Raw genomic sequence first — 15,265 nt, 5'->3', positions numbered from 1 at the left:
TGGGCACGAATATGAGTTTGTGCCTTCGAAAAAGGGAATCTGTTTAGTTTTTCTCCTTTGATATGCATTTATAAGCAAGCCGAAGCTACACCTTAAACTATCCGTATACGATTGAATTGATAACTTTGGGACACGACCCTCATTTACGGAATTAAATTTCTGCTGTCCTTCTAGACTGTCTGGTACGGTCCACAGTAAAATAAAAATAGGTAACGCTTAACATGAACACGATTTCCATATAACAAAGCAAATCTCATAGAATCCTGTACGAATATGGGTCATGGCTCACGCTTTGAACTGTCATTATTTGACTTGAAATAGCAGCTTGTTTTTTCAATACGGAAATGAATTTTCACAGTATAGGCATTCAAAATTTTCTAAATGTTCCGTATTGAATTGCTAAAATATACAAAAAAAAAACTGTTGATTATTATTATCAGGCCTATTTAAGGACAGATGGAAGTAAAAAGGAGAGAAGCCTAAAAGTAACAAGACGACGTCAGCGATATCCCTCAAGACCAAAATATGCATTAGGACACAGAAGGATTTGTCGAAGAATTAATTTAAAATCGGTTAAAGATATCGAAGAGTTCTTAGTAGTGGCGATTAGGTATGTAAATCATTTGAATATATATATATATATATATATATATATATATATATATATATATATATATATATATATATATATATATATATATATATATATATATATATATATATATATATATATATATATATATATATATATATATATATATTAATGCGTGTGTGTGTGTGCAGTTGAATATTTTTGATATTACAACATGTTATCTGTTCACTTTATTGATTCTGATTGGTCCAAATAAGCCCATGAAATTATTGCACAGTAACCTTTTTACTGATTGGGTGCCATCGTGGGAAAAGTTTCCTAACCCTGCCTTCTGGAACCTTTTTGCCACTACTATGAACATTTTGGCGGCTATTTTTTTAATCGATTCCCGAAATGGAATTGGAAAAAATAGCTAACGTCAGTTTGACTATCGCCAATTTATCCCACAGATGTCTAACAAATCATAATGATCTGGAAAATGGCCTCAAGCCCCAAGAAAAGAATAACAAATAAAACACATGTTATCAATCAGTTGATAGCGGGTCAGGTGGGGTGGGGTAGGGTGCATAGGTGGGAGCTATATCTGTAACATTGAATCCGCCCTATATACAAACATGTAAAATATTAACTTAAAAAAATTATTCTCTGTTCACAAAAGAATCTGGACATAAACCGATCTCCCAGCTGACATCACTTTATTCAACCGCAGCATATTTACGGGGTGAAATAGCTCATATCAGCTAATGTTTCTTATGTGATGCATTCCTGACTCTAAATAAAACTTGCTTATGTTTTCTGTAGTCTACTGTTCCAAATCAAATAATGCAAATATACGGCCACAAACCCATTACAATAAATCTGGGAATTTCTCCATTCAGTAAAATAATATTTTCACATTAATATCCCACCAATGGAATGCTTAGCAGTGAAACTGAAACAATTTGTCATTGACATGGATTGTCTACCCTAACCGGTATCAAGCCATTTGACAACACATGCATTGGACATGTGTTTAAGAACGACTTTGTCCGTGTAAAATGTTCAATTTCTTCAAAAGGACACTTGCTCTTTTATTTATAACTTGCAAAATCAAAACTACTTTTAAATGTTAATTGTTGTCGAAATGTATCTGAGACTATTTTACGAGCAACAAATGAAAGGTGCCCGTCTGCGTCAGAATCAACGAAGTTATTCATTCTTCTTTCTCTATAAACAATTTCCAATCAAATCAAGAAATGTTATAAAAAGAATCTCAAATGGGTAATGATTTAATATCAAATTTATGAAACTCGTTAAACATTGTCCTGTAGGACAACTGTTCGCTTCAAATTTTCAACCATCACGTTTGGTTTTATTACAAGGCAAGCGGTTAATTTACATCAGAACTATTGGTTTCAGCAATAAATCAAGCGAAGAATTTCATTTCAGCAACATCTGTGTCGCTTAAATTACGTAAACAAGTCTGAATGTATAAAATATGAGAATTTAAAAATGGAAGGAACAAAACTTGAACGACGTGTCAAGATTTGATATGATGCTCTTGCACAAATCACACCATATACACCATTACATGAGCTTAAATATTCGGACCTTAGTGTGATCAATGTCCAATTCCACTGGAGAAAAGTGTTCTTATTTAAATGTAAAGCACATACTCTAAATTTATATAAATTGATCTTGCAAATATACACATTTTCAGAAAATTAGAATTTACGATTTAAACGCAAAATATAAAATATTTTGTTTGAACATCCTGGTTTTGAAGTATAACATTAAAGCTGACAAGTATAAGACATTAAATATAACAAGTCATGAAGATTCATGGACCAATTTCAGCTTTGCTCTTTAAAAAAATACTAGCAGAAATATTTAAATTCATTGCCATTTAACACGAAATTCTGGACATTTATACTGTTTACTCAGCAATAGGTTATAGCAAGCCTGCTAATCAGAATCAACCTTTATAAATTTGATCAGTGTCATAAGCAAACGGCAAATGCCTTTGGTCTGCTGGCACACTATACGACGGGATAAGTAGGTTTACGTCCCTCGCATTAGGATGCACGCTATAGATGGTACAAGTTGGTATTGTTGTGCTGTTCTTTCGAGAGACGAGCCAGATTTCAACCATAACACATGGCATTCGGCATTCTAGTAAAACCAACTTTTGGGGTTGCATTGGAAACCAGCAAAGATAGACTTCCTATTCGAACTACTAAGCTCTAGTCTTCTCATTTGCAATACAACTCTCCCAGAGCAATTATATACAGTTTCTTCTTTAGGACTTGTTATAATTTAGAGAAAAGAAGCTTTAAATCTAACAGTGATTCAAAATAGGCGAACTTCTCAGAATCATTCTAAGGTGTTGTAGACATTTTATTCTGCAAGCGAGATCTACAAAAACAACGAGTAAATAATCTTGTTCTATGCCCTCCATATACGCCTCGTTCCAAAGAGCTACTCTTTCATTTTGGAAAACAATTTGAGGATATCAAACGGTAAGATTAAAGGAGGTCAACCAATTTAAAAGTGGAGTACTGACGGATCTGTAAGAGTTTACACTGTATTTGTAACATATGACTCCGGTGAAAGTTTTATAAGATAACCTGTTTTCAGAGGGAAAATAGTGTTGTTGAAAATATTTCCATATTTAGTTTGACAAAATTATTCGAGAAAGATCGCATACTCTTTTATTTTGACGGGTAATAGCCGCTGACAGTAGAGACTAAAATGCTCTCTCTAGCTGCTGATAGTAGAGACAGGAATCCCTTGTTCTCTCCAATGTGTTCCCCTCTGAATACTGGTTATCTCATAAAGCTTTCACTGGAGTTAGATGCAACACATACAGTGTAAACTTATATAGACGACTATAACCATGTATTATATCCAGCTTGAGATGTCACCCCCTTTATCCTATTTCCACCCATGCTAAGCCTGTCTATATAAACTATATAAACTATATACGACATTTTGTAAGCGGCACCAAGGCTGACGTTATGTGGAATTGGAGGTGGAGAAAGCCGGAAACCCAGATAAAGTCACTAAATTTAAATGTCGACAAGTCACTCTGGTATGCATCTGAGCTACAGCTCCAACCCAGGGCCTTAGATGTGCAAAGCGATCGCATTAGTTGTATTTTCTGCATGTTGTAAAGGATCGTCTTTGGAACAAAGCTTCCACGTATCTAGTGGACCATAAAGTTATGATTGTTGGAAGTACTGACAGAAGTTACGTTCCTCATAGAAGCTGTATCTAGTTGCATTTTTAGAATCAAAAGAACAGCAGTATATTTGAACTGAGATTGGGTTATACTTTATAAAGATTCTCTGAACCGTATTCCTACAAAAAATTATGCATGGTCTTCACTGAAGTAATCTCCACTTTTAATTTATTCTTTCTTTCTTTCCTTCGTTCTTTCTTTCTTTCTTTCTTTAGTTCCTCAACTTCATACACATTTTAATTGACAGATTCTCACTTAGCATCTCTCTTTTCCTAATTCTATCTTTTACCAACTCATCCGTTGAGCATCTTTGTGCTTGATATACCTTGTCAAAATGACAATATTTAAGTATTAGACTATTTGGCCTATTCAGTAATTAAACTGATATCATTAAGTCTCTTAATCATTCACCGTACATTCCTATGGATTTAAAATGTTTTAATTCAAAGAAGAAGGAAATTATCAGCCATTGGCTTTCACTTTATCAATCACCTTTTATAATGTACATCTTCGAACTTTCAGCTATACATTAAAACAAATACTGTATCTTAAACTAAACGAAAATAGGTACGTTTGTGTTTTTATATTGCACGTCACTTTTGTCACTATTGTATTATAATTGACAGACAGCTGTTGACAGTAATTGATAAGACTTAAACGCATAAAGTAACCACTATGAAAATATACTTGCCACGACAATGAAATCGTTTAAACAATATTTAATATATTTTTTCAATAATCTTCCATCTTTACTAAACTTTAGGTATACTATTTTGGACGCTAAAAGTTGTATATGTATGTATGTATGTATGTATGTATGTATGCATGTTAATGGCGTTAAACACAAAAAACAGCAACCATTCATACATGTTTCGTAACGAAATTTGTAAAACTGAATCTTTAAATTTGCTCTGTGGATAGAAGCTACAGAGTTAATGCTAACACATCTACATCTCAGGCATGGAACGGTAATATATGTGAACAATCTATTCACTTGACAAACGTCATCACCCACAAGGGAAGGCAATTTGTGTACAATATCTTCTCCGTACTTTAATTCGTACATTCAAGAGAAAGCACATATCTTGTTCCAGATTCAATGTTAGCATATATTCTAATTTGAACAGGACGTTTAAAAATATCTTGTTCTAAATGACAACTATTGCTTACTATGCATTAAGAAAATGAGATATAAATGCAAAGAGAGAACGAATATTTGTTTATAAAATTATAATCCTATTTACGAAAGGTCATATGGAGTCACATTTGTTAAGTAAAAAGTTGAACAATGTTTGTCTGTCTACAAGATTAGCTAGCATCTTTCACACCAATGGCATCTTTGACTTCAAGTTACCAATTTTCGACGTTGTTTGAATTGATGAAGAATATTTGTCAAATTAGAACGAAAATTTTGTGTAGCTGCCGAAATGTAATCGGATTAAGCCAACAGATAATGCAGTATTGTTAAAGAAAAACGTCTCCTAAAATAAGAATTTAGAATTTAATTCTTTAAATTAGTTTATGTAATATATTACAAATTTTTACACGAAAACTGAGAACATCAATCTTTTGTGAACTTTTGCACTCTGTTAATTCCTATTTCCATTTCCCTTCGTGTCAGTGTAAATGACTTACCTGCACTAAATGTCGCCGCAGATGGCGACAGCAATACATATCGCATTAAATGGAATCAGTCGAGAAAGATTTCTGTAGTAATATATTACACATAATCCGGAACATCTCTCACTTTGTTAATTATTAATCTTAATTAGACATTTTAACACCGTTACAAATTTCATCACTTTCAGTCTTAACTGATAATATAATTCTTCCTCGCAGATAATGAAGAAACACTCTGAGAATAAATACGTTGATCACCGCTAGCTTCGTTTTTATACTGGATGGATTATTCTTTCTCTGCACGTGCCATTGATGGTTGCATATATAATTGCGTTATCGTCACAAGTCAGTTACGATTGTAAATAACATTGTTTATTAAGGTGCTTCTAAAATAGAGTATGAACTTCAAATGTTGAACTATTACACCTGTGTAATGTCTGTGTGATTTAATCACATGTTAATGTCAAATCCTAAATATAAACACGATGGGTTGACACATGTTCTATTATCCATACCCGATATGCCGTAACATCCGTAAAGGAATGGAACAGGAAATATATGCAAGTGGAAGTATGATGTTGGTGAGCTGTAATTACATTGATAGCACGGGCATCGGCAGAGAAGGGAGGATGAATGTGGGACTGTTATTCCTCACCGCGATCCACAATTTGTTAACAAGTCAGTTATGTAGTACATAGATATATCCTTCTGATGTTCCCCACTGCTTCCGAAGAATATGGCTCTCCCCCTGAAAAATCCTACAAACGCCCATGATTGACAAATATCTAGATATAAATTTATACTCATGTATATGCATTCGTACGCACATACAATACAGGCACATTCTGATCCATCCAGATGCGTACGTTACATGCATGGATAAATATTGTTTCCATAGCGAGCTGTCCAAAATATACATGTAAAGCGCAAAAAATTATCTTACATGGGAAGGTTCGTTTGATTGATATTATACTCGACGCAGTTGTAAATCAAATCATGCGTACTCAGTAAACGTCCGAGGTAGTAAAATTCGTGAGTGACAATAACTTGTTTCACACACATAAGAAGAAACAATGAACATAGTCAGAAGTCTAATACAGCTAATCATGGAAGACGATTATAAACTTAACCACTGATGGTGTTACAAGCATCGTTCTACACACACGGTCGCGAAATGTTAGATGATGCACTGAATACAGCATTCTAGAATACCCAGAGATTACATGGTGAAACTGATCTTTAATAAACAACAAAATGAAAATTTTATGTCGCTTGTCCCAAGCACTGTACAGAGAGCTCCGATCGCTTCCATTTCTCCAGAGAAGTCAAAATAACGTACGAATGAGAAGCAAGGGAAAATGGATTTGAGATGTACACAAGAGTAAACAAATTTAAAAAATATAAGAAAAGAAAAAATAATTGCAATACAATTTAATACCAAAGAATAAAAAAGGTTTGCGTGTACACCATCCATCGTTAGCCTAACTGCTGTGGATGGACATTTTCAATTTTACTTCGCACTATTATTGCAGTATTTTCGATAAAAATGTGTTGCTTTTTTTCCTCAAAACTTGAGCAGGCTATTCTGTATCATAAGCCTTTTAAGTTTTCATATTTGTTTTCTTCTCCAAAGTAGAGATCGAACTTTGTTTTAACGTCCATTTTTATCCGTTAAAACGTTCAGCTTGAATTTCTTTTTTCGTCTTGCTTGTACTATTTTCAAGTTCAATGTACGTCAACATCACTAGTGCTGTTGTTGAATCTACCAACGCTGTTGCTATGCAAAAAGATTTGCACCCTTCGGTGATACGACAATACTATACGTAAAGATACACAGTCCGTATTTTGTAAATTGTATATCTCGTGCTGGTCTTATGTATATCTATATTTTGTGTAACTCATGGTAAATGATTTTGTCTAATTTTTGTAATTTGTATTCATGACTGTAAATTTTAAATTGTGTACGTGCATATTGTGAAGGTGCATATGGTCTGTTTTAAGATGCTCTAGAGCGTACAATTGCATAGGATCTATAAATAGATACTTAGGTATATGCTGACAATTACTAATAGTAGAACTATTAGTAAATATGTTTACAAGACTAAGCCTTATTCCCTTTGGCCAGATCAATTAGCTGGTATATTAGAAAAAATAAGTTAATTCCTATCGGATAAGTTAAGTCACATGAATATGTATTTTGAAATATTAAATTGAGTAGCATGATTTGTCACGAGATATTGCGACTTTTAGTCGTAATAGACTCTTGAAGGTGTATATAAGGAGAGAACTGAGCATTGCGATTTATTCTTATTTTGGAGTCATTCTCATATCGTGTTTCTGTTGTTATATCAAGTCTTCAGACGTGTTTATGTTGTACTTATGTATTTTTTGAGAGGAAAAACTTTGTTCGAACTTTTAAATGGAACTAGAGTTGGACAACGCCATTTTGACAACGTAATGATTCTTGGCGGACCAGTACATTTCCCATTCGGAAGTTTATACCAAATTGTTCATGAACCTTAATTTAATTATCTCAGGATTATTTTGGAACACTTCAATTATCTCAGGATTATTTTGGATTCACTTCTTAATACTATAAGTTACTCTCATGGTTTCATTAATATCTTTGATAACTAAATTATTTGTTAAGTTTTACCAAACTTGCTGGTTTTGCTTCTTTCTTTTACTCGGTTTATAATCATAGAGTCGTAACACTGGGTACGGGGGAACACGAGACTATTTGTAGTTTTAGAGTTGCAAAGTAAAGTAGTAAAACGTAGTGACATTTTAGACAATGGGTGCCGCTGAAGCGTCATTTTTCTAAATTGTCTATTTTCCTTTCTTATTTAGTAATTGTAGCACTTAACATTCATTTTAGTATTTTTTTAAGCAACTGAGTGACTACGAAGGTGATTAACACCCTTTTGTAGTTTTTATTCTGTTTTTGTTTGTTAACTGTCATTCTTTTTAAAGAATGAAGAAAAACGAGTAGCTACATATAGCAGGATTAAGTGTTCTACCTATTCTAGCTACATTTATATATCAGCATACCTTAAATGTAAATATTGGTATTTTTATAATGTTGAGCACACTCATTTCTCTATTGAAGCTTCACATGGATTGACAAGACTACACGTAAGGAAGAAAGTTAAATGTAGACTACTGTCTTTTTTGTTTTGAATAATTGTTAAACTTAGATATGACAAAGGCATTCAATTAAATTCTATACACAGTCTATAACCGACAAGACAGTATCGACGGTTTTATAGGTATTTGCAAGCGCGATGAAATATTTATGAACGTGCAAGTTCAACGTAGTTCTCATCCGACATCGCAATTATCTAAAAGATTCTTCTAGTTCAAATATTAATAAAATTTCTCATTTTTCATCAACAATACATGGATCGTTTAGCTATATGATTAAAATGTGTATTTTACAACCACTGGGTGGAGACGGATCAAACCTGACACGACGTTTTAGCAATATGTGTTTTCTTATCAGAATTTACTCTATGCAAGGAAAATTTTGAAAAATTACTTCAATTCATAGCGCTTAACCAATGAAATTTCCTTGAAATTATTGTAACATTCAATCATGCAATGAATGTCTTATTTATCGATCGGGAGACACAGGTCTTTGGAAAGCCTTTAATTACCATTTTATAAAAGGAATCATGAACAATTAATAAACAAGTATTAAATGTTTCTGAGTAATGACTGCCCAAGAAATTGCACTTCTTAGATTACAAAAATCTATAGTTATTCGAATACATATTCATGCCACTCAACCTGATATATTCATTTTGAATTCCAACTGAGCCGTTTTCCTTACAGTTATTCTGACACTGCTTTTTAGAATTTTAATTTATAATTGTACGTATGATAGTTGTGTTAACTCAGCTACTATTACTGGAGAGGATCCATACATTCTACATGGCTTAAGTAGCAAAATAAAAACAAAAAACAAAAGCAAATTAAAACAAACAACAACAACAACATCAACAACAACAAAACAAACTGGGAATAAATTTTAAGATGACGAGTAAGGTAAGTTGATACTTAATTAATTATTTTGTGTTGATGAAGGATGATGAGTCTGAAGACATCACCGAATCCTCTGCTAACATGATATAATTTAATAAAACTCGGTTCAGTAAGTTCAAGACGGTGGGCGAGAACACCTAAGCAAAACCGGGGCAATAACTCAGTTTAATATGAATTAATTCAAAGGCGAACTTAATCCACGCCTGTTTATTTCTAAGCCCCATACTGAACAGGGGTGTACGTGCTCCCTCTATAACTGATTGGATGGGTGTGCTGATACGTATAACACTCTATGCTCCCGTCATAGATGATTGCAGTAGGATATGCGTAAGGTAATGGCGTAACTCTTTCAAAAATATCTGTATAGGTTTTAGTATTGTCGTTCAAAACAATAATGGCCACCTTTTTGTCTGATATGTATTAGAATATTATTGTTTTACAATTTAATATGGCACGTTGTTACTTGACTATTATAAAAATGTGAATGACAAAAAGGAGCGATATGAAACTGAAACGTCTGAAGCGTGTCATGGAAGTTGAACTTCTATTTATATGTACAGTAGCAGATTTTTTATCGTTTTTGTCTGTACTGCCTTTATTATTAATGTTTTCTTTTTGTTTTTCTTTCTTTTCCTCACTGGCACGATGATATCGTGGTGAAGTAGATACAAAACGTCCCGAGCTTTCAACAATGTGATTGGATGGGAGTTCATCATTTGAATTACCTTGCCACCCATCATTTACAGGAATAGGATAAAATTCTGTAGGCATTGGAATGGTTCGACACGGAAGGTCTTCGACTGTTACATTGAAATCTATGATTGGAATTCTCATTTTTGCATTGGTATATGTCCAACTGTACCTATCACACTGAGCAGCATGTAGCATAAGAATTCGTTTAGGTTCAAGGTCAGAAAATATTAAACATCGGACATCTTCTAAATCATTCATATTTTCCATTAGAACAATTTTCTCCCAATAATGCCCTTTATATACAGCAGCACACTTATAATCCACCAATTCCGGAAGGGACTTACAGCCATTGAATTCGATTCGAATTCTAGTATCGTTTCTACAATGCTGATAAATCAATCCTTGACACATATTCCCATCTGCAAATACTCCATTGAAGATATAACTGTTTTTTAATCCGCAAGGTTGAAGTAGTATTTCATTTGCTATTTGTAAGATAGGTTTATATATATCCCTGAATGTTCGATACGTGTCTTTGATTGGTGCCGCGTCGGGCTGAAAGCGACCTCTATTACATATTTCAGTACCAAAATTAGATCCTTTGATTGGCCACGTATCACTTTGGCTAAGAGAATAGCCTATTACAGATCGACTAAATCTATGAAAACCAACACATGTGAGTTTTGGTCTGCAGCCATTTGTGAAAAGAGACAGCGTAGTGAATAAACGTTCGTCACGCGAGGGTGAATCCAGAAAAGACACACACTTAAACGTCCCGAATGAATCGATATGAAAATAAGATTCCGATAAATTTACATATTTTGCACCAAATTGGTCCCTTAGCAACCATTCTCCGAACAGTCTTCTCGGGAAGGAACAAGTAGGAGGGGAGATGTTAGGATCACATGCACTGCACGTCTTAGGACATTGCTGCTTAATATACTCATTGCATGGGAGACCGGCACAGTTTGAATGTTCATCTGAACAAAGGTTGTTAAGGAAGATCATCTCCAACAGTAGGGTGTAGTTCATAGCAGAATTATTTTGGGAACTGGGAGAAATGCAAGCTAGATCTGTGTACAGATATGCAAACATTTCATTTAAATGCTCCGTACGAGGCGGAAATCGAAGGCACCAAAGGTCATCTTGGCCACTTTTTCTCAAAACTATGTAGACGTTTTCTTCTTGGCGCCAATGTGCAATGCAGACTGTTTTTTGTACAATATCCATGGGTAGAAAATTAGAACAGTCACTTGACCTGAAATCGAAAGTTATCCCTTCACCGATCAGACATTCACTTTCAAATCTCATTGGTACATTCATAAAATTACATCCATGAACGTTTCCGAAACCATCTTTAATTTTCATATTGTAGCCGCCAGAAAGAGGGCAAGTGGTAAACTCTTGTTTCATTAGTGGATAAGACACAAGCAGCCAGGGGTCCCATTTTAGTTCGTTCTCATCACAGCTGCCGGAAATTGGTTTCTCAGTCAAATGCGTCATCTTAATCTGCGTTATTGATCTACTTCTAAAAACAAATTCGATACAGCCAAATTTTTCTTGACCGTAATTATCTCTATGTTTAATAAAAAATCTTCCACGATCTATTAAGTTCTCGCATAATCGTCTTTCTGTGTAAAATACCCGTCCGGTTTCTGTATCCTGTTCTTGTATTTCCATTATGTGTTCTCGGAAGTTGACCGCCGTGCGACGCCCGGTGCTAGTTCTTATATTCGTGTGCCATGCGTGTGGCTGGAGATATTCCGGAAATACACATAGAGAAACAAGATGGCGCACTAAGGTCAATACTAATAAGATTACAAGGTGGAGGTCTTCGCGTCGTCTGGCCATTTTTCATTCATCTGAAATTCAGAAAAAGGTACTTATTATATAAACATCAGGTTTATAAACTTAGCGTTTAATTTGGTATGGGTTCTATTTGGATGTATATGAAAATAATAACAAGAAGCTACAGGAGTGAAATCAAGATGTATGAATTTTATCTATATCATTTTATGCTTTCATAACAAACGGATTTCATTTTACAACTCGGTTTTCATTTTGGTCTAAACTCTTTAATTAATTTCGAGCAGAAAGTTGCGATTAAAGCCTGTGATGTACCAGAAAAGGAGTTGTAATTACGTACACAAGCACAATCATGCGTTAGAATTTTCAACAAGAACTGTAGGTGTTTCTGATACTGACTCTATCGATATAGAAGGCTATAAGTTGACACGTAACTTACGTCCTATGATGACTTTTTAAGCTATCCGATATCAAGAGACCAGACAAAAACAGGCTCACCCACTAATTGTATTGACTACCGCCTAAGGATAGAACATGTAATCATTGGTATTAGTGATAAACTGCTGTATATGTTGCTTCATCACCTTGTTTATTGTCTAATTATGGTCGGCAGACGAAGTGGAACCCTGCCTTACATATACCTTTCACATTCTATGAGTCAATAATTGTGGACAGAAGGAGTTAAGATAATTACTTGAATGTAACCAAATAATTAATAATGCAAAGGACGTCCGCAGAGAAAGATTTACTCTGAGATCATCAGATTTGCTTGAAACCAATTGTATATACTGTTCTAGGAAAATAGGTTACTTGTAGCGAAGTCATTAGAACTATCTAATATAATGTCTGACCTCGTATAAAAGATGTTACATAAGGCACACGTGAATCGGATTATCTCTTGTTACATCGTTGGGAACACAGTTCTTTATAAACCCATTGACTATTGTACAAAAAGTTTAAATGTCTCGATATTATGTGTAAATATTGCTACACATCACATAATTGTAATAGCCTAAGAGTACAAATAGAGAAAATACATGTAAAATTTTGTGTTGAAATTTTATTTTCTCGTGTGGACTGGCAGTGGCGTCGCTAGGGGGGTGCGGGGGGTGCGGACCGCACCGGGTGACACCATCTCAGAGGGGTGACACCAAAATGAAAAATTTCAAATTTTACAGAGCACACACTGCTCGGTCTAGTCGGATTTCATAAGCGGATAACCGATCATAGTTAAATACATGACTAGCAGGCACAGGGTGCCACCATGCAGTCTGCAGAGCGTCTGGTGCTTATTTCCAATACTCTCGCTAAGCCTTCAATTATTTCTCACGATCTGTGTGTCTGTGGCTTCATGTGAGCGAAGCTTTTCAAAACTAAAGCTTATAAGGAACTATTTACGATCCACCATATCAATTGAAAGTGATACGGTGAAGGATATTGATTTTGATGAAGTGATTGACAGGTTTGCAGCTTTGAAGACCAGGAAAGGAAAATTTTAAATAAAGTAAGTTTAATGTAAAAATAGCTATAACTTAACGTTGTTAAAGTTCTTAAATACTTTTACCTTCTGACCTTCGATTAATTTGTTTTTGTTCTTGTCATTTTTATACTGTGGACTTATTTTAAGAAGAAGAAATCCATGGTGGAAGTCTGGAGGGGTGACACCATGAGTTTACCGCACTGGGTGACACCAACCCTAGCGACGCCGCTGTGGACTGGAATTTCTGAAATACTCGCTTTATTCTTTTTGTCACGCAAGTTTTCAGCTGAACCGCCACCATTGAACAAAAAGTACATCGTTCAAACAACACATAAGGGAACAACATTTTTTTTTTCTAGTATGATTGAATGCTATACCCATCAATGCAGTTGTAATGTTGACACCCAGACCGCCTGAAGGAGACGTTTGTGTGATAAATTCAGTTCAACAAGTTCGTTCAGCATGTTGCTGGATCATTAACTAATCGCATGCTGCCATTTTGTTGTTTTGTATATTATGCTTATACTGATATTCTGTATGTACCACTATTTTCTCTCACTAAAGAACGTCCTTTAAGTGACTACCGTGTGTTTTTGGATCCAATTGCGATTCTCCAATTGGTCTCGCGAGGGGATCTAATGATGCAATTAATATAGCAAAAACATTCAAAGTTGTCAAACAGAGGTAAAATCGAACAGCACAGTCAACACATAGGGACTTACAATCATGTTCGTTTTATCAGCACATCAAATACACAGTAATATAGCCTGGTGCCAGACTGCCTAGAATATTCAAATATTCTGATCTTTATGGGACAGAGGTCGTCTCCTACGTGAGAAAAGTTCAGTTTGTGTCATCCCTCTCTCTCTCTCTCTCTGGAAATACTATAATTCATATATATCCTCAATTCGTATGAACAATTCTGACAATTTGCAACATTGAAATTTTTTATAAAAAATATACGAAATCAACGGCAAAATATCTCCATTTCAACCATAGTTGTCCCGCAGCGTTAACATTTATGAAACAAAAATATTAAATCGCAAAAAAATATTAGATGAGGTCTCTATCTAAAATTTCAGCTTTAAGTTGTTCTAAAGTAGAGCTGATACTAAATAAATTCAAATTCCTTCGAAACCTAATTCTTGTCATTCTTGAAATAGTTGTAATTTAATCCTCAATACGTTATTTCGCGGTAACATGCGCAATAATGCACAAGGACTACTTTCTATCTCACTTTTTTCTTACTGATTGTGACCACAAAATCGTCCATAGTTTATCTTCCAAGAGATCTTGCTGTACGTATAGTTCCCTCAATGTTTGTCAATTAAGTGTGAAACGTGAAGAGTAGGAAAGAACCAAATTCGCCGTGCAAAGACTGCGAAAGTATTATTTGACAAAAAAGATTCGATACCGTGAGAATGGTGGTTTTAGATGAGACGTTTATTCCACTAAGACAGGACTGAATTTGATTGTCCCTGCTTTCCTATTCTCTCGTGATACTGCTTTTATAATAGGGCGAACAGGTCATATATTCTGGCAAACGAACATATGATGATTGTACAAGCGCGACATCAATCACGATCAACTAAGGGCTCTCTTTTAGAACCGTTAAATTAAATTAATTAGTTCACGTTTCGAAGATATGCCTTCACGCTTCAGTCTCCGGAGGGTATGGTCGACGATCATAAATGGTGATACAGCTGAAATTTACAGCTTGGAATGTTCTTTGTGGTAATTCAAGGTAAGGAATCATGTAGTTCGTCGTCTGAGTTAATCTCATGATACAATATAAAATAGCTTATCTCCA

At 34.7% G+C, this 15,265-nt stretch overlaps 1 protein-coding gene across 1 annotated transcript in view; it reads right to left on the bottom strand.

Moving 5' to 3' along the window:
• Nucleotides 1-6,848: 6,848 nt before the first annotated feature.
• The window catches only part of LOC149775885 (uncharacterized), a 39,122-nt gene continuing 30,705 nt past the window's right edge, over nucleotides 6,849-15,265 (bottom strand). Inside the window, exon 2 of the mRNA XM_089943074.1 lies at nucleotides 6,849-12,031. Within this exon, the coding sequence (XP_089799200.1) occupies nucleotides 9,936-12,020 (2,085 nt within the window). The 5' untranslated portion in view covers nucleotides 12,021-12,031 and the 3' untranslated portion in view covers nucleotides 6,849-9,935. The remainder of the gene's footprint in view (nucleotides 12,032-15,265) is intronic.

Source organism: Sinohyriopsis cumingii, chromosome 19 (assembly GCF_028554795.1).
Source record: "Sinohyriopsis cumingii isolate HCF-2022 chromosome 19, ASM2855479v2, whole genome shotgun sequence".
In the NCBI taxonomy this organism is placed as follows: Eukaryota; Metazoa; Mollusca; class Bivalvia; order Unionida; family Unionidae; genus Sinohyriopsis; species Sinohyriopsis cumingii.
This window is presented reverse-complemented; position numbering and strand designations above follow the sequence as displayed.